The sequence below is a fragment of the Knufia obscura genome (assembly GCF_036327395.1).
Source record: "Knufia obscura strain CCFEE 5817 isolate CBS 148926 chromosome Unknown scaffold_1, whole genome shotgun sequence".
NCBI lineage: Eukaryota > Fungi > Ascomycota > Eurotiomycetes > Chaetothyriales > Trichomeriaceae > Knufia > Knufia obscura.
Window position 1 is genome coordinate 1,476,858 of NW_027042687.1, and position 21,882 is coordinate 1,498,739.

General features: G+C 51.4%; 8 protein-coding genes across 8 annotated transcripts; 4 read left to right on the plus strand and 4 right to left on the minus strand.

Moving 5' to 3' along the window:
- Positions 1–1,482: 1,482 nt before the first annotated feature.
- Positions 1,483–3,795, plus strand: RIX7 (Ribosome biogenesis ATPase rix7; the record flags this gene model as incomplete). Its single annotated transcript, XM_064868994.1, has 1 exon — positions 1,483–3,795. One exon carries the CDS (start codon positions 1,483–1,485, stop codon positions 3,793–3,795), a length of 2,313 nt encoding a protein of 770 aa, XP_064734491.1.
- A 413-nt stretch (positions 3,796–4,208) lies between these two features.
- PMZ80_000545 (uncharacterized protein) lies at positions 4,209–5,832 on the minus strand (the record flags this gene model as incomplete). Its single annotated transcript, XM_064868995.1, has 4 exons — positions 4,209–5,074; positions 5,126–5,675; positions 5,725–5,742; positions 5,791–5,832. 4 exons carry the CDS (start codon positions 5,830–5,832, stop codon positions 4,209–4,211), a joined length of 1,476 nt encoding a protein of 491 aa, XP_064734492.1.
- A 1,960-nt stretch (positions 5,833–7,792) lies between these two features.
- Positions 7,793–8,662, plus strand: PMZ80_000546 (uncharacterized protein; the record flags this gene model as incomplete). The annotated part of the gene is made up of 4 exons (XM_064868996.1): positions 7,793–7,958; positions 8,015–8,043; positions 8,095–8,232; positions 8,285–8,662. 4 exons carry the CDS (start codon positions 7,793–7,795, stop codon positions 8,660–8,662), a joined length of 711 nt encoding a protein of 236 aa, XP_064734493.1.
- Positions 8,663–9,494: 832 nt separating this feature from the next.
- PMZ80_000547 (uncharacterized protein) lies at positions 9,495–10,763 on the plus strand (the record flags this gene model as incomplete). The annotated part of the gene is made up of 1 exon (XM_064868997.1): positions 9,495–10,763. The coding sequence occupies one exon, from the start codon at positions 9,495–9,497 to the stop codon at positions 10,761–10,763; it is 1,269 nt and encodes a 422-aa protein (XP_064734494.1).
- A 1,438-nt stretch (positions 10,764–12,201) lies between these two features.
- PMZ80_000548 (uncharacterized protein) lies at positions 12,202–14,133 on the plus strand (the record flags this gene model as incomplete). The annotated part of the gene is made up of 1 exon (XM_064868998.1): positions 12,202–14,133. The coding sequence occupies one exon, from the start codon at positions 12,202–12,204 to the stop codon at positions 14,131–14,133; it is 1,932 nt and encodes a 643-aa protein (XP_064734495.1).
- A 2,655-nt stretch (positions 14,134–16,788) lies between these two features.
- On the minus strand, positions 16,789–17,687 carry PMZ80_000549 (uncharacterized protein; the record flags this gene model as incomplete). Its single annotated transcript, XM_064868999.1, has 2 exons — positions 16,789–17,016; positions 17,064–17,687. The coding sequence occupies 2 exons, from the start codon at positions 17,685–17,687 to the stop codon at positions 16,789–16,791; spliced, it is 852 nt and encodes a 283-aa protein (XP_064734496.1).
- Positions 17,688–18,298: 611 nt separating this feature from the next.
- Positions 18,299–18,802, minus strand: PMZ80_000550 (uncharacterized protein; the record flags this gene model as incomplete). The annotated part of the gene is made up of 1 exon (XM_064869000.1): positions 18,299–18,802. The coding sequence occupies one exon, from the start codon at positions 18,800–18,802 to the stop codon at positions 18,299–18,301; it is 504 nt and encodes a 167-aa protein (XP_064734497.1).
- Positions 18,803–19,308: 506 nt separating this feature from the next.
- Positions 19,309–21,270, minus strand: PMZ80_000551 (uncharacterized protein; the record flags this gene model as incomplete). Its single annotated transcript, XM_064869001.1, has 1 exon — positions 19,309–21,270. The coding sequence occupies one exon, from the start codon at positions 21,268–21,270 to the stop codon at positions 19,309–19,311; it is 1,962 nt and encodes a 653-aa protein (XP_064734498.1).
- Positions 21,271–21,882: the final 612 nt, after the last annotated feature.

Sequence of the window (21,882 nt, forward strand, 5' to 3'; positions counted from 1 at the left end):
GATGGCCTCGCTGTCGCTATGTTTTGCTCGATGTGAAGTCGCACCTGATGCATCACATTTTGCAACACCGGCGGGCTGTATCAGATCTCGTCTGCAGGCCATACGAGGGCGACTGACTGCTTAGGCTTCGTATGGAGGATGGCATGCTATGTGGAAGATGAGACTGGCTAGAAGACCTCTCCGCCAGCTTCACGGACGGTTGCGGTCTGATCTGCTTATTTGTGCAATCCCACCATTATTCCCATCCTCCTCCCAGCCGTGAACGCTCGTGCTGACCGGTTACTGATAACGTGCAGGTCTTGCGAGGGTCTGTGGGGGCTGGTCAGACGATAGCGACCATATCGCTGTCAGGACCCTCAAACCGCTGGAACGCAGGAAGCTGCACCGACCTCTTTGTCGAAGTGCACATTATCGAGGTTAGCTTCTAAGAACTCTGATGTTACAATTACAAGTTCGAGGTGTTCCAGACGCAAGCGACAGTCAGCAATGTCTTCCACCTCGTCCGCCAGTGCCATCTCATACCTTGATACCGTCCTCTCTAGGTCTATAATGAGGTCTCCAGCGCCATTAATAGCGAGTGCCCCAGAACAAAGCGAGGGCTGGGTAGTCCCAACCATGGAAACCCATCAGAGCGTACTACCGTAACCGTCTTGCATCTCCACAGCCTTTACAGAAACAAATCGCCCCCAGCCAGCGAGTCATTCAAGACATCATCGCAAAGCACAGGCCGACTGCAGCTCCAGGCGATCTCTAGATTTCAGCGGATTATGTATGGATGGGACCTGGGAAGATAGGGTAGGCTTGAGGCCTGCTCAACTTTGTACCCTCGCTATGGATAATCCTACGGGTATTAAGAGTCGGAAGAGGCGCAATCTGTTTGAAATAAGGAAAAACAAGTCGAACAATGTGTCAATGCAGCTGATCTTGTCAGGTGGGTGAGTACTTTTGAAGGCTTGCTTCGTGCAGGCCCATAGTACAGTATGTGAAGAATACATAATTGGGAGGTCCGGCGAGGCACCGCAGAGGCATCAAAAGCCCTGTCTGTCAGATAGACAGAACATAGTTGCCAGGTCTATAGCAATCGGATATATGTTTGAAATCATAACATCTTAGGAAGGACGTTCCTGGTGGGATCTCAACCTCGTAGATCATGTATGGTGTCGCGTAGGCTCGCAGCGAGGATAATCCGGCAACAAGAACGAGGCGTGACTCTAGAAGCCATCTCGTGCTCATGAATTGCTAAAACTTTGTACCCTGAGAACAGGCAGTATGTGCCTCAATATCTTTGCCTCGCTTTGCATACCGACGCTTGCTCAAGTTGTTGCTAAGAGAACGCCGCATCGATTGATGCCTTAGAGCCTGAATTTGCGGTCCACTAATTTCGAGATCTCGAAAGCTGAGCAGAAACAGCTTTGTTGTAACAGAAATTCTGTGATCACTGGAGGGCGCCAACGAACGGCTCGCCCATGGAACCTTGTAACCATGGCACATCGAAACCGAGGAGGACGCCTGCAGTCAAGTCTAGACAAAGAAGTCTACACCATCGTACGCAAGATCATAGACGAACGAGCACAGTACAGCGATAATGCTTCACGCCTGTCCTTTGCGCAAGTCTACGACGATATCCGTGGCTCGAACAGTAGCTTGAATCGCCGGCCTAAGAAGTCGCTCGAGGATAGCATTGAGCGGGTACTCGACAGTATTCGTGGTGATGAGGTCAACGACAATGAAGAGGATGGCGAGGAGGAAGTGCTCGATGCGCCTACCCCAGTGAGAGCAGGGACAAATGGTCTAAACAAGAGCATAGTCGGTGCTTGGAGCGCGAATGCTGGTGTGCCGAATAGGTCTGGGAGCGCGACCCCGAACCCAACGAGTAAGAGGGAGCAGAGGGACAAGGACAAAGAACGGGAAAGACAGCCCAACGGCGAGCCAGTGGCTAAGAGACGGAAGACCGAGAAGTCTAGCATTGACAAATCATACCCTACGCACGTCAACTTTGACGACATGGGAGGCATTGAACCCATCGCGAAAGAGCTCATTGAGTTGCTTGTGCTGCCAATGAAACGACCAGACTTCTTCACCGCACAGAAGCTACAGCCAACTCGTGGTATCCTGCTTCATGGACCACCGGGATGTGGAAAGACAATGCTAGCCAATGCCCTTGCAGCAGAGCTAAAGGTCCATTTTATTTCTATTTCTGCTCCCTCCATTGTCTCTGGCATGTCTGGCGAATCCGAGAAAGCGCTTCGTGACCATTTCGAGGAAGCAAAGAAATGTGCTCCATGCTTGATGTTCATCGATGAGATTGACGCTGTTACTCCAAAGCGTGAGAATGCGCAAAGGGAAATGGAGAAGCGTATCGTGGCCCAGCTTCTCACATGTATGGATGACCTGGACCTAGCCAAAACAGACGGCAAGCCAGTGGTGGTCCTCGCAGCCACAAACCGCCCCGACAGTCTCGACCCAGGCCTCAGAAGAGGCGGGCGATTCGACAAAGAGATCCTGATGCCCGTTCCCACCGAAAAAGTACGAGAGCAGATCCTACGCTCTCTAACCAAGGATTGGAACCTCAGCGAAGACGTCGACTTCGCAACCCTCGCAACACGAACGCCAGGCTGCGTCGGCGCCGACCTAAGAGACCTAGTAAACACCACTGTCAACGTAGCCATAAAGCGCTACCTCGCAACCATCGAAGAAGCCGCCATACAAGAAGCCGAAACAGAAGCCGCATCCGAAACCCAAAACCCCCACCCCACAGCCATGGACATCGACACCAACAACCCCAAAACCACCCCCATCAACCCCACCCTCACAACAACCCGCGCCCTAGTCTCCTACCTCTCAACCCACCCCACAACCCCCATAAATCCCACAACCTCCCTAATAACCCAAACCGACTTCCTCACCGCCCTCCCCCAAATCCAACCCTCCGCCCTCCGCGAAGGCTTCGCCACAATCCCCCACACCACCTTCTCCGACATCGGCGCCCTAACAACCCACATCTCCACCCTCCGCAACACCCTCATAAACCCAATCCTCAATCCCACACTCTACGCCTCCTTCGGCCTGCGCTCCACAGCCGGCATCCTCCTCTGGGGTCCCCCCGGAAACGGCAAGACGCTCCTCGCCAAGGCCGTCGCCAACGCCTCCCACGCAAATTTCATAAGCGTGAAGGGTCCAGAACTGCTGAACAAATACGTCGGTGAGAGTGAGCGGTCGGTGAGAACCCTCTTCAGTCGGGCGAGGAGTAGCGTCCCGGTTATCATCTTCTTTGATGAGCTGGATGCTCTCGTCCCTCGTCGTGACGGCGCGAATTCAGAGGCGAGTAGTCGCGTCGTGAACACGCTGCTCACTGAACTGGACGGTGTAGGCGCGAGTAGAGAGGGGATCTACATCATTGCTGCCACGAATCGTCCCGACATCATCGATCCGGCTATGATGAGGCCGGGCCGTCTCGAGACACTATTATACGTTGGTCTACCGGGTGAACACGACAGGGTTGAGATATTACGTACGTTGACTAAACGGCTCCGAGCGTTTGAATGGACGGAACAGATGGACGAGATTGCACGCGGATGCGAACGGTTCTCCGGCGCTGACCTGGAGAGTTTGGTACGGCAGGCGAGTTTTGCGGCTATTTTGCGCTATGCGCCGAATGGGGAGGTGGTGGCGCCTGAGGCGTGCAAGGTGATGGTGGAGGACTTTCTGGTGGCGAGAGGGAAAGTGCAGCCCAGTGTCAGTATTGATGAACATGCGCGGTTCAAGCTGTTGCAGGAGGAGCTAGGAAAAACGTGATTTTGAGGTGAATATGGAAGGCCACACCTGCCTTGGGATGGTGAGGGCCGTATTGCAACTTTCACCGTGAGCACTCCCCCACTCGACGTACGCGTCTTATTCACGGAAGGCAGGCACACCACTGCAAGACATGAAAAGGGTATGCACGTGATCAACAGAGGATGCAATCGAAGATTGGTTAAGAATGGCTACTCGGTAGTCGAGCTACGAGTAAAGATAATAATACCCAATAATCCTCCTTCTCCTCACGCTGTTTCGCTAGGATGATGTACACCCCCATCAAATCGCTTGCACGCTCGGTCCAGGTTCCATCCGAAGCATATTCCTGCCTCTCTATCGTCCCTCTTGTCCAAATCCTTGATGTCTGTGCATTAGGTGATGTCGCTAACCAGTACCAGCTGATTATATTAGGTTCATGAAACCGCAATGTCTTCGAACTTGACGTGCCGCACGGTGTCGAGCGAAGTGCGGTGTTCCATTGACCTTGATCTGCTCCGTTTCTGCAGTTTTCGTGGTTTTGAGTCATTCGACTTCTCCCTGAGGGGCTCCTTCGAATAGCCGAAGTCTTTCACCGGACTTGGCTCGTCCAGTGAGCCGGCTGGCAGGATCTCGAATCCTTTATTGATTCGTCGTAATTGTGTGCCAAGCAATGAAAAGTTCTCGTCTTCATCCTTGTCCTCTTCATTGTTGGTGAGCGTGTATAACTCTCTTGCATTCTTGCCTGCGTGATTGTTCCTGATGGTAATTCTCTTCTTTGGTGCTTGTGCTTCGAGCTTTTCATCAAGCATACCCTGTGTCCTGTCTGTCCAAGCCGAAGGTGGAGCCTTGGGAGAAGATTTCGGCGGAGGGTGCATCTCCACGAACGCTCTAAAAGGCACAACATGAGGACTAGTCATGGTCTGAACCTTCTGTGGTGCATTGAAGTTGACGAGGACCTCGCCAGGCGTAATAGGCCACGAAACAGCTCGTGTAGTCTCAGTGTCCACAAAGAAGCTGTCCGAAGCGCTATGTTTGTGTCCAAACGATTTCTCTTCGGTGAACCTCAGCCGTGGTTGTAGTTGACCACTCTCAGCGGCATGGAACCTACGATGTGCCTCCATACGGTCCAGCGCTTTTCTTATAGTGGGTGTTCTCTCAAGCATTATAGATTCCGCTGCTGGGCCACCTACAACCAGTGTTCGTCCACGTCGTTCGTGGGTCGGCGTTTCGGGGAGGGGGTCGGTCGATACTCGAGATCGTTGCTTCTGCTGGGTTTCTTGACGCACCTGGCCGGCGTCACCTAGACAACGTTAGCACTGCATTGTCAGCGAGGATAGCTATTTTTGCTCACTCTGTGCTGTTTCTCCTGCAGTTGCACCTCCTCTCGATGTTGCTCTGATAGTAACAGAACGCCGGCGTGGCATAAGTTGATCCTGCGCATATGGCATATGGACCTGGTATTGCCATGGGGTATCTTGGGAGTTTCTGCTTAGCATTGGCACTGTGCTGCTGGAGGCGCCTGTTGGCTCTTTCGGAGACGGTGAAACTGTTTCGGCTGATGCATTGCTGGGAGATCTCTGAGGAAGGTCCAGTTGGGACAAGGAAGACACGGATGAGTTCCGCCGAGAACGTGAGAATGGGTTCAAGGACAATCGGGAGTGGCTAGAGCTTCGTGGCGCGAGGACAGGCGACTGTAGAGGTGTAGAAGCTCGAGAGTTCCAGACGCCTTCTATGTCGGGGTCCTCGAGCATCGCTTTAGCACCGAACGGAATCTCATCGCTTGATCTTATCCGCTGCCGGATCTCTGCTCTTTCAACGTCTGCATCCCCTGCCTTTGTGAGGTTCTTGATCTTGAGGTGTTTATGGAGTTTGGCTAAGCCTGCCACTGCGAGGATTACGACCTGGTTGATATGTCAGTGGGGACAAGAACCGTCGTCATGTCGAACGTACAAAAGAACCACCGAGAACCTGATGAGCTGGTTAGCCTAAGGTAAGAGAAATGTGTTCCGGACTCACAAAGCTCAACTTTGCCCAGACTGGCCAGCTGTCGAAGAACATAGTGCTGGTCACTCTGGGCAGTAATGGAAATGCTATGATCGTAGTGAAGGACGGCAGTGAGTGATCGCGCCCATAGCTCGATTAATGGCAATATGCTATGAAGTGGGCTTTTCGGGAGAAGAATAGATGTTGCATAGAGCGTACCATGTGGCATGTATTCGACCGCTTTTTCGAATTGTAGAAAGTGCAGTTGATGTGCTTGTTGGGAAATATCGATGTTCAGCGCACTTTCCGTTCCTGCCTCATTTGCTTCACTCAACGACGTGACTGCCCTCCAGGCAAGAGAGACCTCCAAGGCCAGTGACTAGTAGCAGAAAAGAATAATGAAATGAATTATTGCATTATGCATCAAGCCCTGACCATAACATTGCACTGTGATCAAGCACATAGTCGAGTGACAAGTTTTGCACATCTGTTTGTTGTCAATCTTCAAGTCGCCCCAGCAGTCACGCTGGAGGGCACCATGCCTGCAACCACCCGACCGCCAACGCTGTTTCGGTAGGCATAGAAATCCACGAAAGCAAACCACGTTTGAGACTTCCCTCCGCATCTACCGACACCCGCCAAAACCCATTGGGACAATGCAATACTAGCAAATTTCTGTAAGTGACACGGGCACGAGTACAGTCCGGTTAAGCTCTGCTGGATGTCCGACGAGTGGTGAGACATCTGCTTCGTGCACGCAAGCGAGAGACACCTGCGCGACATACCCGCATGACAGGAAATGGTGTTCGTGACACAAGAAGCAGGCTCGATGCCGGCAACGGACTTGGTACCTGCAGCAAACCGTGCGTGATTCGAAAGCCAAAAAGGAGTACGCACGACAAGCAGAGGAAGCCTGGCCAACCACGCAATAAGTACCTCCAAAGTCCTGCAAGTTCCCGGAAGCGAGATCCTCGTTTGCATGTTCGGCTTCCTTCATCGCGTCGCATGCCGCAGCCGGTTTGAAAGTCTTTGACTTACCGCCTTGGAGTGCGAGACAGGGTGAAGGTAAAGCAGTCGCAAGCTCTGTTATAGCTCGAACTGCACCATTGCCCAACCTCTTGACTACCAACGAAACTTAGGCGATTTGGAGGACGTCGTGCAGAGGAGAATAAGAAGGAGTGGCAGTTTGTGCGAGGAAAGAGAATCTCATGAAGCCAGTAGCATCATGGACGGAAAATGCTGATCAGCTGACCGTGACGAATGTGTCGGACAGGGGGGTAATGTTCAGGAGCGAGCTACAGTAGAGACTCAGTAGGGTGTAAGCTGCAATGAAGTCCACATACTATTCTCACGAGCCCTACTGCCATCACAAAGATAGAATCAATAGTGTCGTTATGTGATTAGATGATCAAAAGCTCGGGCAGTGACGGGATTAGTCTTCACTCTTCTGATTGGTACGATTCATTTCCTACACATCAACACCAGGTGTCGAAGTTATTGACGGGTTACTAAGCACGAATCGGGTAAGGCGTCAAGATGCCCGACGAGCAAGCCCGAGCTGCTAAGACTTAGGCGGTCCGGGCGCCTATCTTGCCCTAAGATACAACCTCAGTTGTGCTTTGCCGCCCAACCTTCCAGGCGGCTTAGGGCAGACTGGACTATGCCCGATTAGTGCTTAGTAACCCGTCAGTTGTTTCGACACCTGGTGTCAATAAGCTTGTTCTATTCACATGGTGATGGCACTAAGAACTTCTAGATCGGCGCCGAGGATGCACTACCCCAGGTACCACCAATGTCTGTTGTGCTTGCCAGGGACTTAAGCCGGACTCCCGACGGTCGCACGCAATTAGTCGTCATTCGGCGAACCTCAAGTGCACTTACAAGATGCATTCAACGTGAACCGCACTCGCGTTCTTGCTGACTTGACTTTTGATACGCATCTGCATATTCAGTTGTCGCATTGTACTCTCAATATCGTGCTGTGGAACACTTTCGCGGCTAGAATAAGCATAGGCTTCTGCCACATCTATGCACAATGGCGCCCTTCAGAATACCCTTCACTTCTAAGAAGCCAGCCAATAGCACTGCCGAGGTCACGACCGATGAGAACGCGAAGCCGGTAGCGGAAAGCCCATACAGGCCATCATTGGCACTTGGCGTGAAAGAACGTCGGCAAGAGCCCAACGAGTTCAAGCTCAGCTGTACGGCCTGAAATACTGGTGCAAAGTGTAAGCGAAAGTGCTGACAACTGATACAGCTGTCTCAGGCAACGGAGAGTACATGCCAGTGAGTAGGCCTTGGTTGCAACGCTCACAGCAGTGCTAAATATCATTCTAGCCCTCGCCTACAGAGAAGAAGTCGTTCTGGCATAAATCACCCACAACCACGGCTTCCTCGAATCACAGGAGCGTTTTTAGCGACAACGAACCGTTCTCGATATCGCGGGAGTCATTTGATTCGTACCGTCGGTCCTTTGTGAGTCTGCTTCGCGAACGATGTATGTGTGGCCGCTCATTTGAATATGCAGGACATCTCTGGGCGATCTCCCATCATACATGCCGATAGCTTCACTTCTCGGACATCTCTAGATTCGAGACGATCAGGCCTCCCACCCCGATCTTCGCTCAGTGGCGATACGTTCGCCCAACCACCACCACTTGAGGACGAGGCTGAGGAGGGGTTCGAGGATGTAAAATTGCAAGACGAGGCCCCACACAAGCCAAAGAAGAAGAGCTTCCTGTCGAGGTTCGGCGAAAGCGCTGAGGAGAATAACACAACCGGCGATGGCAAGCACCATTTCTCACTTCTCCCAGGCCGCAGGAGAGGTCAAAGCGGCACAGGCAGTGAGCTCGAGCCCGTCCAGAGACCAGCGAGCAAAGGCAAGACAGAGCCAACGATCCGGTAAAGATGATGAATATAACGAACACGATACGAATGAGCAAACAGCATATCATGGGTAAGGAGTTTGGGATGTTTTCATCACTTTGTCACTTGGAAAGCGAGCCTGCCGGTACAGACGAGCATAAGTGCGCAGATCTCTTCCTGCAGTACTGTACATACAGTACACAGCACATGAAATGGACGACATAGTAATGCTAATAACGGCCACACCATATGGAATGTTTCTCCCACAAGATTACCCTACTAGAAGTGCCAGTGTTGGTCTCGCTTCTGAATATTGTTGTCCTGCAAGTTTCGCGCCCGGCGGAACTATACAGGCAACGTCTCCAACGATTGGATCGATCGTATACCTACTGCGTTCGCTCCTGCTGTGTCAAGATCTACCACGGGCGACATATATCCAGATTGCCGAGCTAACTTGGCTAGCGCGCCACAAGTCGATTGTACCAATCTTGATATGACTTAGCATGAGAGGACGGTCGTGACTGCCACAACAGTTCGCGGCGAGGTCGTAGAAGCTTCGACCAAGATGGCTTCTTCTTTCCATTTCGAGCGAAGACTCGAAGAGCATGCGCCTGCTCGGCTGTCAACATCAACATCTGGCACATTTGGGACATCACCAACTTCGAATGGGCCTGGCCATGCAACATTTCTGGACCTAGAAGAGGGACTCTCAAGGCCGCAACACAATCAAGCTGGCTCACCAACGCCCCTCGCAGATACGTTATCCTATTACCTTTCACATCAAAGTACCAGAGGCATGAAACAAAAGTCCGAGCTATTCAATTCATGGACCAGCACCCTCGAAACCACCATCTTTCGCTCCCATAGCGAGCATGCCTGATGGATCAATGTCAATCACAGAAGCAACACCATTATTACGGCAGGACACAGTTCGGACATCCTACTCTGAAGAACATCTACCATATTATCGAGATGACGACCACAACGAGCTTCTGAAGCACAAAGATGTCTCTGGCAAGAATGTCCACGCCCAATTCTGTGCGCTTGTTGGCTGTCCACCATCGAATCTTCCTAAGGAGAAGAAATATCAGGCCCCGAAGAAGTCACTCTACGGCCGCACGGTCTCGCAGCTCTCCTCGCAGCGTATTGCTTACAACTTCAGTGCAGCGCTGAATAATACATTGCTTCTCACTCAGGTAGTCCTTGGCGCAGCTCTGACAGCACTGGGTGCATCAGCTTCCTCTCACATCCTCATCACAGTATTTGGCGTTTTGAACACAATAATCGCAGGATTAGTCGCATACCTGAAGTCCCGTGGCCAACCCATGAGAGCTCGAATGTATCGTGACGATCTGGAACGAATCGTGGACGAGATCGAAAACTCCGAAGTCATGTGGCGCGGCATCAGTGATGGAATACATGGGTATGACGAGATCGATACCGATGAGGTTACGGTGCGGTCCGAGGTGGCTCGATTGACACGACTCTATGAGCGAGCCATCCGATTGAACGGCATGAACAATCCAGATATGTACATGGCTGGCGCTGGTGGTTCGGATGGTAATGCTGGCAGTGGTTTACGACCTGGTCGGGGTGCCGCTGGTCTCCCTGTTGGGGCTCAGAACATCGCATTGCCAGCCATTACTGCAACTGCTGCACCACAGCCGTCAGGAGAGAATCCGGGTCCTGCTGTGCCGCTGGTGCAAGATCCTGAAGACGCAGCACCTGCTACTAAAGCAGACCTGAAGTCGGACGACAAGCCAAAGGAGGACAAAAAGGATGAGAGCAAGAGTGACGGCAAGAAGCCAGCGACTGATAGTGCGTCGGATGATAACAAGACGGCTTCGCAAGCATCGGTCTCGAGCTCTGCAAGCGATACAAGCAGCACTCCTACGGCTCCCATGCCTGCTTTGGTGCAGTCCACGCAGCCACAAAGTCAACCGCAGCCACAAAGTCAACCGCAGCCACAAAGTCAACCGCAGCCACAAAGTCAACCGCAGCCTCAAATTCCGGCGCCTGGCGATGATCCAAATGCCTCACCCGCGACTGCTGCTCGGTTGAAGCCAAAGAGAACCAGATCAGGTGGCAAACAAGGTGAAGGCAGTATTGACATGAAGGTATCCGGTGATGACGATGAATGATATCTAATTAGTACTACCTGATCACCCTGAGCATTCAACAACAACACCACTTAGCGTACTACTTTACTATTCGACAACCTTGCAGTCAGGACTCCTTCTAGCCTTGAGCGCTAGTGCCTGTGCTCTGTGTAGGTGCGGGAAACTCTTCAAACCCCAGTTGCCTAATTGCCTAGTTGAGGCTCCAATTCTGCTCTCGTCGCCCGTCCAGACCCTGGCTTGACCATCAGCGTCCGTAAAAGAGTGGGTACTAGAGCGAAAATGCTCCAGATGTGCGAAACTTGTGCCTGCAGCGCCTGGACCTTAGCCTGACATTCTCGCTGGTAGTCCTCATCGCCCGACACAAGGTCGCTTGCCCGTTTCACACGGAAGAACGCATTCTCGAGATCTGTTCTAGCCTCCACGGTTGTTTTGAGGCTGATTCGGGATGGCCAGAGAGAAATCGATGATCATGTTCAAGAACTCTTGTGGCAGTCGTCGTGCATCTGACAATGTGGTGCCCAGACTTCGCCTTTGCTAGATCTCGCTGTCGTCCCAGCGGATTATCTCTTTCTCGACACGATGATGTTTGACTAACGAGCGATAGATCGAAGTATACTGAAACTAACCTTGAACATCAAGATATAGATGATGGCGAGGTGCTATCGATACTATATGACTATAGACGCTGGCATCCGCTCCGAGAGGTGTACTGCACGTCACGTTCCGGAAGCTCAAGATGAGCGCTTCTAACCATTATTTTGTTAGGCAACTTAGGCGTGAACGTTGGGTTTCCGGTATCACGTGCACGTGCATGCGCTAACGGCCTGTTCCGGCACTACAAATTAGAGTGTAGATCTGCGTCACCAAACTGATAAGGGAATGATGGACGATTGGCAAATTTGATCTTTATGAAACGTTCTACTCGTAACTGTTCTATCTTTGTATCGCCCCTGAACGTTGAATAACCCTGCTAGCTTGGCTTGATCCAAGTTGCTGCGCCCTTCACGCATTCAACATACTGTTGTAGGTTTTGCTAGGGGGTGGAAGATTTGGTGAGTGACGAGCAGGTCCACAACGACCAACAAGATGCCAACTTCAAGTTTCCGACTCGGCCGGAGCAGGTCTCGCACGTCACTTGGCAAATTTTCCATGGCAGCTACAAGCATGAGGGCTGGATGAAAGATTCGCCTCGAGTGCACAAAATGTCAGCATACAGTGGATGTTGCAGACACGTGCGAGCCGCAATGTGTTTGCTTGCGCCTAGCTGATCGCGTATCCGCCACAGCAGGGTTCTTAGACCCCGGTCGCTCTAGACGCTCTTGTGGACGACCCGATGTTGTTCTTTGAACACCGCGTAGTCCTTCAATAATTCGTGGGCTTATGGTAAGCAAGCAGTCACCCTTTATTCCAGTACGAGGGATATTCTCCCTTAGAATCTTGCGTTCTGTGTGTGCCTAGTATGCTTCCAAACCTCTCGAAACGAACATATGGCTTGTTGGCTATCCTGCTGGCAGTCATCGTGGCCCTTGTTATCAGTCTTCCCATGATTTACAGCGGCCGGGACCATCACTCCGATCACGAAACGGGCAACAATCGGACCATTGCCTCTGCGAACCTTCAAACTTGGTGGCACACCACAGGAGAGATTAACACCAATGCCCCAGTGGCCGACGGCAATGTGCGGCAGTCACATCTGTACAACATTCAGGTCGCCTTGGCCAATTCCTCTGACGACTTCTACGATTCATTCGTATACGAGACGATACCCCGTAATGGTAATGGCAACATACAGATCCCTGGCAATCTCTCTTCTGTCTGTACTCGATCTTCAGGCTGCGATCCCGACGACCAGATCACTATCGAACCAGACATCGGCGTTGATATGGCTTGGACGCAATTCTTGTACGATTCAGACGTAGTGGTGAGGATCAGTCGAACCGATGGAGGCTCTGTGGCACCTAATAATGTCATCATCCGGCCGACGACCCTAGAGGTCCAGCGTGACCACAAGCACCACGCTCTGCTTCTCACAGTGCCATATAGCGAACATGGCCAACGATTCTCGGTCGAGTTCCAGGACAACCTCTGGGAATACCGCAATGCTGGACCAGGACTCGAGTCACACTATGTGCAAAACAGGAACCCTGATGGCCTTCATTACGTCTCATCCTACAACGACAGTATGCCAGTGGTCGGAAGAGAGCCTCTCAATGCGCTACTAATATTCGCAAGTCCTTTCCCAGCCAGCGAGTACGTGCCGGATGAGGCAGCGGATACATATCATGTGGACCCTGGTCTTGTCACTGGTCTCGACCAGGTCTCTCAGTCCGTCGTCTACTTCGGTCCGGGGGTATACTGGTTCACAGGCTCTGCACACGCTGTTCTGTCCGAATCTGTCACTTGGGTCTATCTAGCTCCAGGCGCTTATGTGAAGGGTGCAATCGAGTACCACAGCCCAAGCCTAGATCTCAGAGCGACAGGTTTCGGTGTGTTATCGGGTGAGCAATATGTCTACCAGGCAAACACGGTAAACGGCTACATGAACAACAAGTCTGATACCACTTCACTCAAAATGTGGCATGGATATTCGGCCAACGGGACACAATGGACAGTACACGGTGTGACCATGAATGCCCCTCCATTCAACTCCATGGGTCTTGTTGGAGACTTGCATTCGTTCTCTGTGCAGGCTTCCGATTACAAGCAAGTCGGTGCCTTCTTTGGTCAGACTGACGGTCTCCAGATGTATCCGGATAGCCACGTGAGGGATGTCTTCTACCACGTCGGCGACGATTGCATCAAGACGTATTACAGCAATGTACAGGCGGAGCGCATGACCGTATGGAAAACAAGCAACGCTCCCATCGTGCAATTCGGATGGTATGCGCGAAATCTGAGTAACGTGACTGTCGATTCAGTCGACGTCATTCATACTCGGTATATCTCGCAATCAGCGGCTTACCCACGAGCTCTCGTCGCGTCGGCAACTAACTACCGAGTTGAAGATTCAACTGTGGGTGCTGACGTTTCTAAGCATCTGTCCGACTTCACCATCTCGAATTGGCGGGCAGAAGGAATTTCGCCAGCCTTATTGGGTATCAACCCTCTCCAGAACATCGACACAATGAAATTCGAGGACATCTGGATTGAAGAACTCGCTCCGCATACAACATTAGTGGACACCAGTACTTTTACTGTATTCACAGATGGTGTCAGAGACAACGAGCAGATCGCGTTGGGCGAGAACTCTCCTGACAACCTGGGTCTTGTCATCGAGAACTTCTACGTTGGTGATGAGCACATTACATTGGATGGGGACAACTGGGACTCTTTCTCTCTAGGTCGGTTGGGTATCAGTGGGAGTTACCAGGATCGTTGGACAGCAATCTAAGCTGACGGAAAGGAAAGGTGACAGTCCTTACTTCCAGAATAAACAAAGTCGACACTAGGTTTTAACGAAAGGAAAGCCTTAGCGCGGAGGCAATCGCAGTATCAACCTGAGCGCAGAAAAAGCGATACTGAATTCGAGACATTCAACCCCGCCACGACTTGTTTTCGACGTGACGAGAAAACACCAAATACCACCATCACCATCGACATTCATGGTTGCACTGACATGAGCACTGACTGGTTAGGCACGCAAGCCCATTCAAGCATCCGCCAGGCGTAAATAAGCGCGAATCACACACCTTTGCATCCAACTTGTTACCGTCGACGACGGGTTAGGAGGCCAGATTGTCGGGCGAACAATACCAGTCATCGACTTGAGTCTAACCCCTAGGACGGATGGGAGGGATAATGGCATTTAGGCACGCAAGTTCTCAGATACGCTTATTGTCGCAGGCAATGTCTCTGTGCTCACAGGAGCAACAAAGGTCGATATGTGAGCGCCGAGCTAAGACTCTCGTCCCTATCTGCTAGCAACGGCGTGGACAACTGGGGTCAATCAGGATGCGAAATTCTGGGAGTGCACGCGGTGCACCATGTTGCGAAGCGGCTATTGGATGTCGCGGGGCCATGGCACAGAAACCATGACTGGTCGTGCAAAAAAGGAAGATGTAAATATGGGCAGAACCTTACCACAAAATTTACGTTAGCGTATTGCTCACGGAGATTGCACATGCCGGTCTGCCAGATTGGGACAGCCGAGCCCGAGCAAGCAGACGAGTCAAGGACTGTGTTCATCGAGGTGATCCTATGTATCGATTGTGCTCATCTGTTTCTTGACAATTGCTCAACCTGGCTCACCAGATATTCAAATGACAGTCGAATGTTCAAGGCTTGAAGTGCGCAGTACTTTTCCAGAGCGATCTGGCACGTCGGGCTTTTGCGAAGTATTATTTGGTCGGAACATCGATCAATTGTTGACGTCGAGACATTGCCTATCCCCATGACGCACCGATCATGATCAAGCAGACGAGATGGAATAGCTACTAGAAGCTTGAATGCTCACGCAGTCGTCTTCGAGTGCTGTTTCGTTATGGATATGTATTGTACATTCCAGGCCCGGCGTGACCACAACGACGCTCCGGAGAAGGTCGTACTGCAGCAGCAGTGTCTTACGAAGGTTCTCGAGGTCCAGATCCATTGTGTTGAAGATGGTCATATTATGGTCGCTGTCAATTTGTGCATAGTATACATTTCCCTGATGCAAGACTTAGTATGAACACCTTGTGTGATGGGGCAATGAAGCTGACCTTGGTTTGAATCCAACATTTCAGCTCTGAAACCGATTTATCCGCGAGGGTGAGCAGCTCACCAAAACCGCCTATCACGCCTCATCAGTTTATACCACCTGATAGGCGGTCGACCTACCGGATCCATTCAAGCAAGACTGGCCGAAGGTTGTCAGATATGTGAGCCTCTTGCGCTGATACGCCTCGAGACGACGCTTCGGCAGATCGGACACGTCGAGGGTCTTGCGAAGGCGGAACATAGCCTGGCCGAGCGCACTCTGAGGGCTGACAATATTTCGGATATCCTGTCGCGCTGAAGCAGGCACCTTGCCTTTTGTCCAGCAATGACAATCCGCGATATGGCACTCACATCGCTGATAGAAGACTTCCGAGGCTTCGCGTCCTATTTGCTTGCAAGTTCTGAGTAGACCGAGGTGAGTGCGATGATCTGCGAACTGAAGCTGTCGACATAGACCGCGTCCTGCGCCTTGCGTGGCATGGACCTTGACAGTTGAAGGAAGGTAATATTTGTAAATGGCAACTCTAATCTCTGCAGGTATGTCAATAAGCCACTCCATCTTCACTTGGGGTATCAATGATAATTCAAAAAAGCATTTTATCGGCACATATTCTATGGCCTTCGACTCAGCGTTTTGCTTGTGATGGTCTGGTGCTGCACGGCAGGCACGATCTGCAAGTCCAATAATTGGTATATCGAGGAGGAAGGCGCGCCCGAGACGCAATCATTCTGGATCCACGACTGGTTAGTGCGAACATGTTGACCCGATGGCTAGACTCTAGGCACATGAAATCAAGTGCTGCGACGGTGAGTACGCAAGGAAGGTTAGAATAACATGCTTCTCACACTTCCGCGATAACATATCTTCTGTCGCATTCTATGCTCACGATCCCGCCATTAATCCCTATAGGTGACTCGTTTTGGTGGAATACTGGCTTGTCGACACATCGATCGAGGCACGGCTCATCATTCATTGTACTCCTTTCGATCAACTTCTGCGAAGGACCACGCATTTATGGCGCATCGCCCTTCATCTCTCCGAAGCAAAGCATGATTGAACCAGCGAGAGCGACGAAACCCCTTCTAACTTGCAAAGCCCTGCACAAAGACGCATATTCGGTGTCTAAGGAACGATGCTGCTTTGAAGTTGTCTTGTGCTTCTGCTAGGCTGAATAGCACCGACACCAGCATGAGCATTGAACGCTGCCATACGAGTATCACTTTGACTGAATGTCTTGCAATTTGCCAATTGCAACAACATATCTCAGTAGCCCTTGACCAATGTGGCGTTGCCCGTTTCTTCAAGACCGGCTCAGGCGCCTACCCGCACGGACGGAAGTATCGTCACAGGCTAGGTCAAATCAACATCGCCAATCTCTTCGTCAGTGAAAGCAACGTTCTCATCCTCCCAAACATGCTCGAGGTCTTCATCAAGCCTGTCAACCCATGAGTCTCCTTCCCGATGACCCAACCTCTGTAGCCCCAGGATCTCTTGACTTCTTCTTCTGGTGGTGTCGTCGTACTGAGGCTCGAACGTCAGACGGAAACTCCTCGCCTTCTTCACTACTTCAACACGATCCTGCATAAAGTCAGTTCTTGTCTAGACAGACTCTAAGCCTTTCTTACCAGTCGAATGTTGAATGGAGGTGGAAACAACACCACTAATCGCAACTCATCAATCCGATTCTCCTGCAATGCAAGCCTCATTGGCAAGAAGAATGTCCAATCACTATCACAGCCCGTGCTGGGCGAGGTGGACACTGCATACTGACTGAGTTCCAGGCGTTTTGGAGCAATGCAAAGGCGTCGAAGCTTCGTAAGGTATGGTACTGGAACGACGATATGACGCACAGGCGCCAAAACCGCATCGGGCACAACTTTCTGCCGCAGAACCGCCTGAAGGTCGAATTTGCATTCCTCGAAGAAGATCATGCGAGCCTCGTACGCAAAGAGCTTCGAGACCAAGAAGACTTTCGTCAAAGGGTGTGGTCTTTGGGTATTCGCTGTGCTTGGTGTAGAGGCGATATTAGAGTAAAGCTTGTCCTTGGTAGTCTTGAGTTTTTGATACCTCCAGAGATTGAGCTCTTGGTCGAAATCAAGGTCAGTCCTTAGGCAAGGCCTCCCAGGAACAAAGACCGTAGTATCTGTGAACAGCTCTCGATAGGTCATGTCTCTGATTTCGCGTGGCAAGTCATGGAACCATGCGAGCGTCTGGACGCCGCTTTGAGGTGATAGTATAGGAGATGTCATGTTCACGGTGGTGGTAGTTGATCGTATGATGGATAGACCTAGTTGAATAAGTAGCAGTAACCTGTAACTTATTTGGAGCCAACACCGAAGAGCTGAGATGAACAGGATGCCAAAGCGTTAGGAAGCGCGTCACAGACACGCGTCGTGCTGGTGACATTTCAACACGAGGAGGAGTGAAAGTATTGTTCGCAGAGATTCGTACAACGCACGCCGAGGAGGCGAAATTTTGTTTCAGATGAATAAAGAAGGGATGTCCTCCTGCGTGCGGGCTGAGCCCATAGCTTTATTGCCGTCTTGTTGGAAGAATGGACATGTGTGTCGCGCTGTGTGGGTACAGCCGAGATGTAGATCAGGGCTAGCAGCCTGAGTGTGAGATAGCTCTTGACGACAAAAGGCAAGCGTTGAATTGAAGTTTCGTAACGTCGATGGATGATGAGGCTGCTCGCTATGTAACGCGTGGGACTATCCGCGGCCAACCGGTGAAGCCTTCGCCAAGCCAATTCGTCTGTTGCTAAAATAGAATATCAGGCTAGAGCCATGGGCTTATCAGCGAAGGAAATGACACAGCTGGTACATTTTCCATGATCTATATAGCTGAAGTGCACAGTGCCTCAGATGGTCCTGTTCAGAGCTCCACCAGCCGTCCACAACAGGTTCAGACAGGCGACGTTGCTGGCCCACCAGGCAAGACTCCTGATATAGGAGTGTTCAACCCTCTCAATAACCAAATAAGAGACGGCATACACAATTCTGGCAGCCGTGTATACTGCGCAAGCACCATTGATGTGAGCATTACTCACTCCAGCAACAGTCGCGAAGACCACAGATGTGGCAAAGACAGGGAAGTGCTCCATTGAGTTGGCATGCGCGCCTTCGTTGCGCTTAGCCAGGTTGAGCTGTCGCTGCGTAATTTTGCCTTCGGCGACGGCACGCTCTCCATAGTTGGCCACGTCGTCTCGCGGGCTCACGTTATGGTCGATCTTCAGGTAATTCTTGAGTCCTCGTGATGAGAGGAAGACATAAGCGAAAAGAAAGTGGAACATGGTATGGTACGGGGCGAGGTTTGTGGTTGCCAATGCGGTCTGGAGGCCAATTCGGCTGATGAGAGATGACATGTCTGTGTGTCGGCGAGGACGGGTGATTTGTGATTTCTTATGGTGGACTGAGAATGTCGGTAGTACAGAAGATCCTCGACGATGACTGCTAGGGGTGTAGACAGATTTGAAGAAAAGCTCCGGTGGGGATTTCAATGCAGTATTCCGCGATCTGGACCACAAGAGATCTACATGCCTGCAAAATCAGGCACTCACTGGTCAAAAATCGCCCTGCACGTTCAACCCCCTACTATTCACAGTATTCAAATATTCATTGACTGAACCCCCTCGGAACGTGAGTCCTCATCAAGCCATGTCAGTTATAAAGATGGAGCTGTTGTCCAAGAGTACTAAGAAATAATCAAGCCATGCGTCTTAACCTACACCTGCACCTTTTGTGCGTCGTGTAGACGCCTTAACGCCTCGCTTCTATCAGATTTCTGTACTTTGTCGACCCCAGCACGGCACCAAAGTTCCTGCTTGCGCAAGCATGTTGATGTGTTGGCCAGAGCCTCTGGCATAACGACTCAGATATCGTCCACATATCCAACCATCTCCCTGTGATCATCTGTAACCCTTCCATATTCCAATAATAGTCTTGCAACATAAATTTGCATATCAACCTTGCGCAGAACTTTTTCCGCCCACTCTTTGCCAGCGGTCGCGATATTCTCTGCCTCCCTATCATGGCCCTTTATCGCCCCTTCCTCACCACAAACATCCGCCTCACACCCCACAAAATACGCAAGCAAACTGTAGTAGTCCGAGAACCTGTTGTTCATGGGCACGAAATGCTTCCACGCGATCAGTCTCGAATCATGCCATTCCCGATACAAGGTAGCTTTGAACGGTAAACTCTGACTCAGCAGGAATGATCTGTACCGGCCAGAGAACGAATTTCCATCAATATCAGGCAGATACTTGTTCGAATATTGCGTGCTCAGCGCCAGTCCGGGTGCAACCATATACTCCTCATCCAGGTACCAGCAAGTACCCCACACCGGCATTGGTATATCACAAAAGAGATCCGTGAAGGCGATATTGTTGCGCTTGTTAAGCCACTTCTCCAGATTACTCTGAATGGCCACCGGCAAGGGATCAATCGCAGCCTGTCGGTGCGCAGGTGTGTAGATGCGGTCGTGTTCTGTTGCTTCGGCGAACTTCGTGCCATTTGCCAACGCAACGAAACGATGGCGGTGGAAATGTGGCCAGTTCATCGCATTGTGTCGACCTCCTGTCGCGGTCCCTCGCCATATGACAGTGTCCTGCTTCGAGGCCCAAGGCGTATCGTCTTCCATTTCGAAGCGTTCTTCGCCGTTCCAGTACATGGGTGCTGGAAGCAGTATATCGTTGTTGACCGCGAATTTCGAACCGCCGAACAGTGGCTGTAAAATCTGAGACGTGCTACCAGACAACGGGGAGATCAGAGCGCCGTGGTATGCTGCGATCGCAGGATCCTGACATGTATCAGACCAGAGCGTGCTGTTCTCCACGAAGCGGTGAGAAGACATCCAGTTCTTGGAAGAGCCAGATACAAGAGGGACACTACCAGAGTTATGGAGCTTGTAATCGCCACGGATTGGTGATGAGGGCGAACATGCCTCACGGGCGAATGAGTAAGGCGGCACAACATGCCACTCCACAGCTGGGATCTCAGGTGCGTCTACTTCGGGTTCCTCACCCCATCCTTGAATCTTCCGGCGGGTAGAGCTTGCCTCCGTGATGGCTTTGTTTTCGTGTGCGATGGTGATGTACTCTGTGATGTTAGCCCAGGGTACCATCATCCGTGGCTCGTCCATGCTGTTCATGGGAATCACCATGTCTGGGAGCATAAATGCTACCTCGTCTATCATGCGCTTCCAGATGACATGCCAGAACCAGTCAGTGTGAATGTCCGTGTGGCCATCTTTGACCATGACGGCCATTCCTAAAGCGCGGGCTTGTGCGCGTATGTGGGCTGGTGGGATGGCCCAAAAGGGTTCAAGGTCGTGATAAACTTGATCCCAGAACTCCTCCGCAACGATAGCGTCGTTTTCTTGGGCATAATTGAACCAGAGATCGAAGCCGGGTGGTGGGTGTCTGCCTCGTCGAGCGCGATAGGCTTTGGCGGCTTCTTCGACGGTTCGCGATTGGCTTGCGAGAATGCTGCTGTAGCGAAGGTCTGCTTCACGGATCAGACGCGGGATAGGCTGTTCTTCTTCGTCTGTGAAGGGAGACGTTGGCGCCTCATGCGCCGACTCATAGCTTGTTTCCTCAGTGCTGTGATCCTGAGTAGCTTTGTGCGCCGGCTCAACAATGTCGTCTGTGTCACTCGACTCCTGGTTTGAGGGTGAGATCCATTGTGTCTTTGGCGCTGTCTGCGAATCACTGATTGGCTGATATTGAGGAGGCCTCGGGGTCGTATCTTGTGAGCCAAATGGCAAGAAAAAGTAAAACACCAGCACCACACAGGAAACCGCAAGGATGACTGGCAAATTAGGTCGGAGCATGGTTGAATTTATGTGGGCGCCGCTTTCAGGCGTGGCCGGTCGCCTTGAACTCCTTACCTCCAAGTATCAATGGTCAACCGACGCAATACTATCATCAAAGAACGACCGGTGGAGGCTGATGAGCTTCAAGCATCGATGCTTCACGTTTCGGATATGAACAGGAGTTCATTGAATTGGGCGTGAGTGAGATGGTGTGATCTTGTTGATTTGAACATGACATGGGGATGGAGAACACAGAACGTCGATACAAGGGTGTCAAGTTGTGAGATCTTGTTGACTCAGTAATAAAGCGCACGCCTAAGCGAAGCTCGATTGTCAAGACCACGGTTTCAGGGGTATATAGATAGCGTCGCTATTCCTTGTCTGACAGCGGCGATCTAGGGTCATGATTGGCTAGTAGCGGTTATGTCAGCACCGCGACTGGCCGCAAAGTCGACCTTTCGCAAGCTTAGGCTGGCTCAGAACACTCTCCGGTTGGGGTTTGGTAGCTAGTGCGAACGGTATTTGGATTTGAGCTCGCATGTTGGTGGCGAGACCTGAATAGGCTCAGCTCCAGTGGCTCCTAGCCCTTCTGCCTCTGGGACTGTACGTACTTTGGTATCTGAATACACG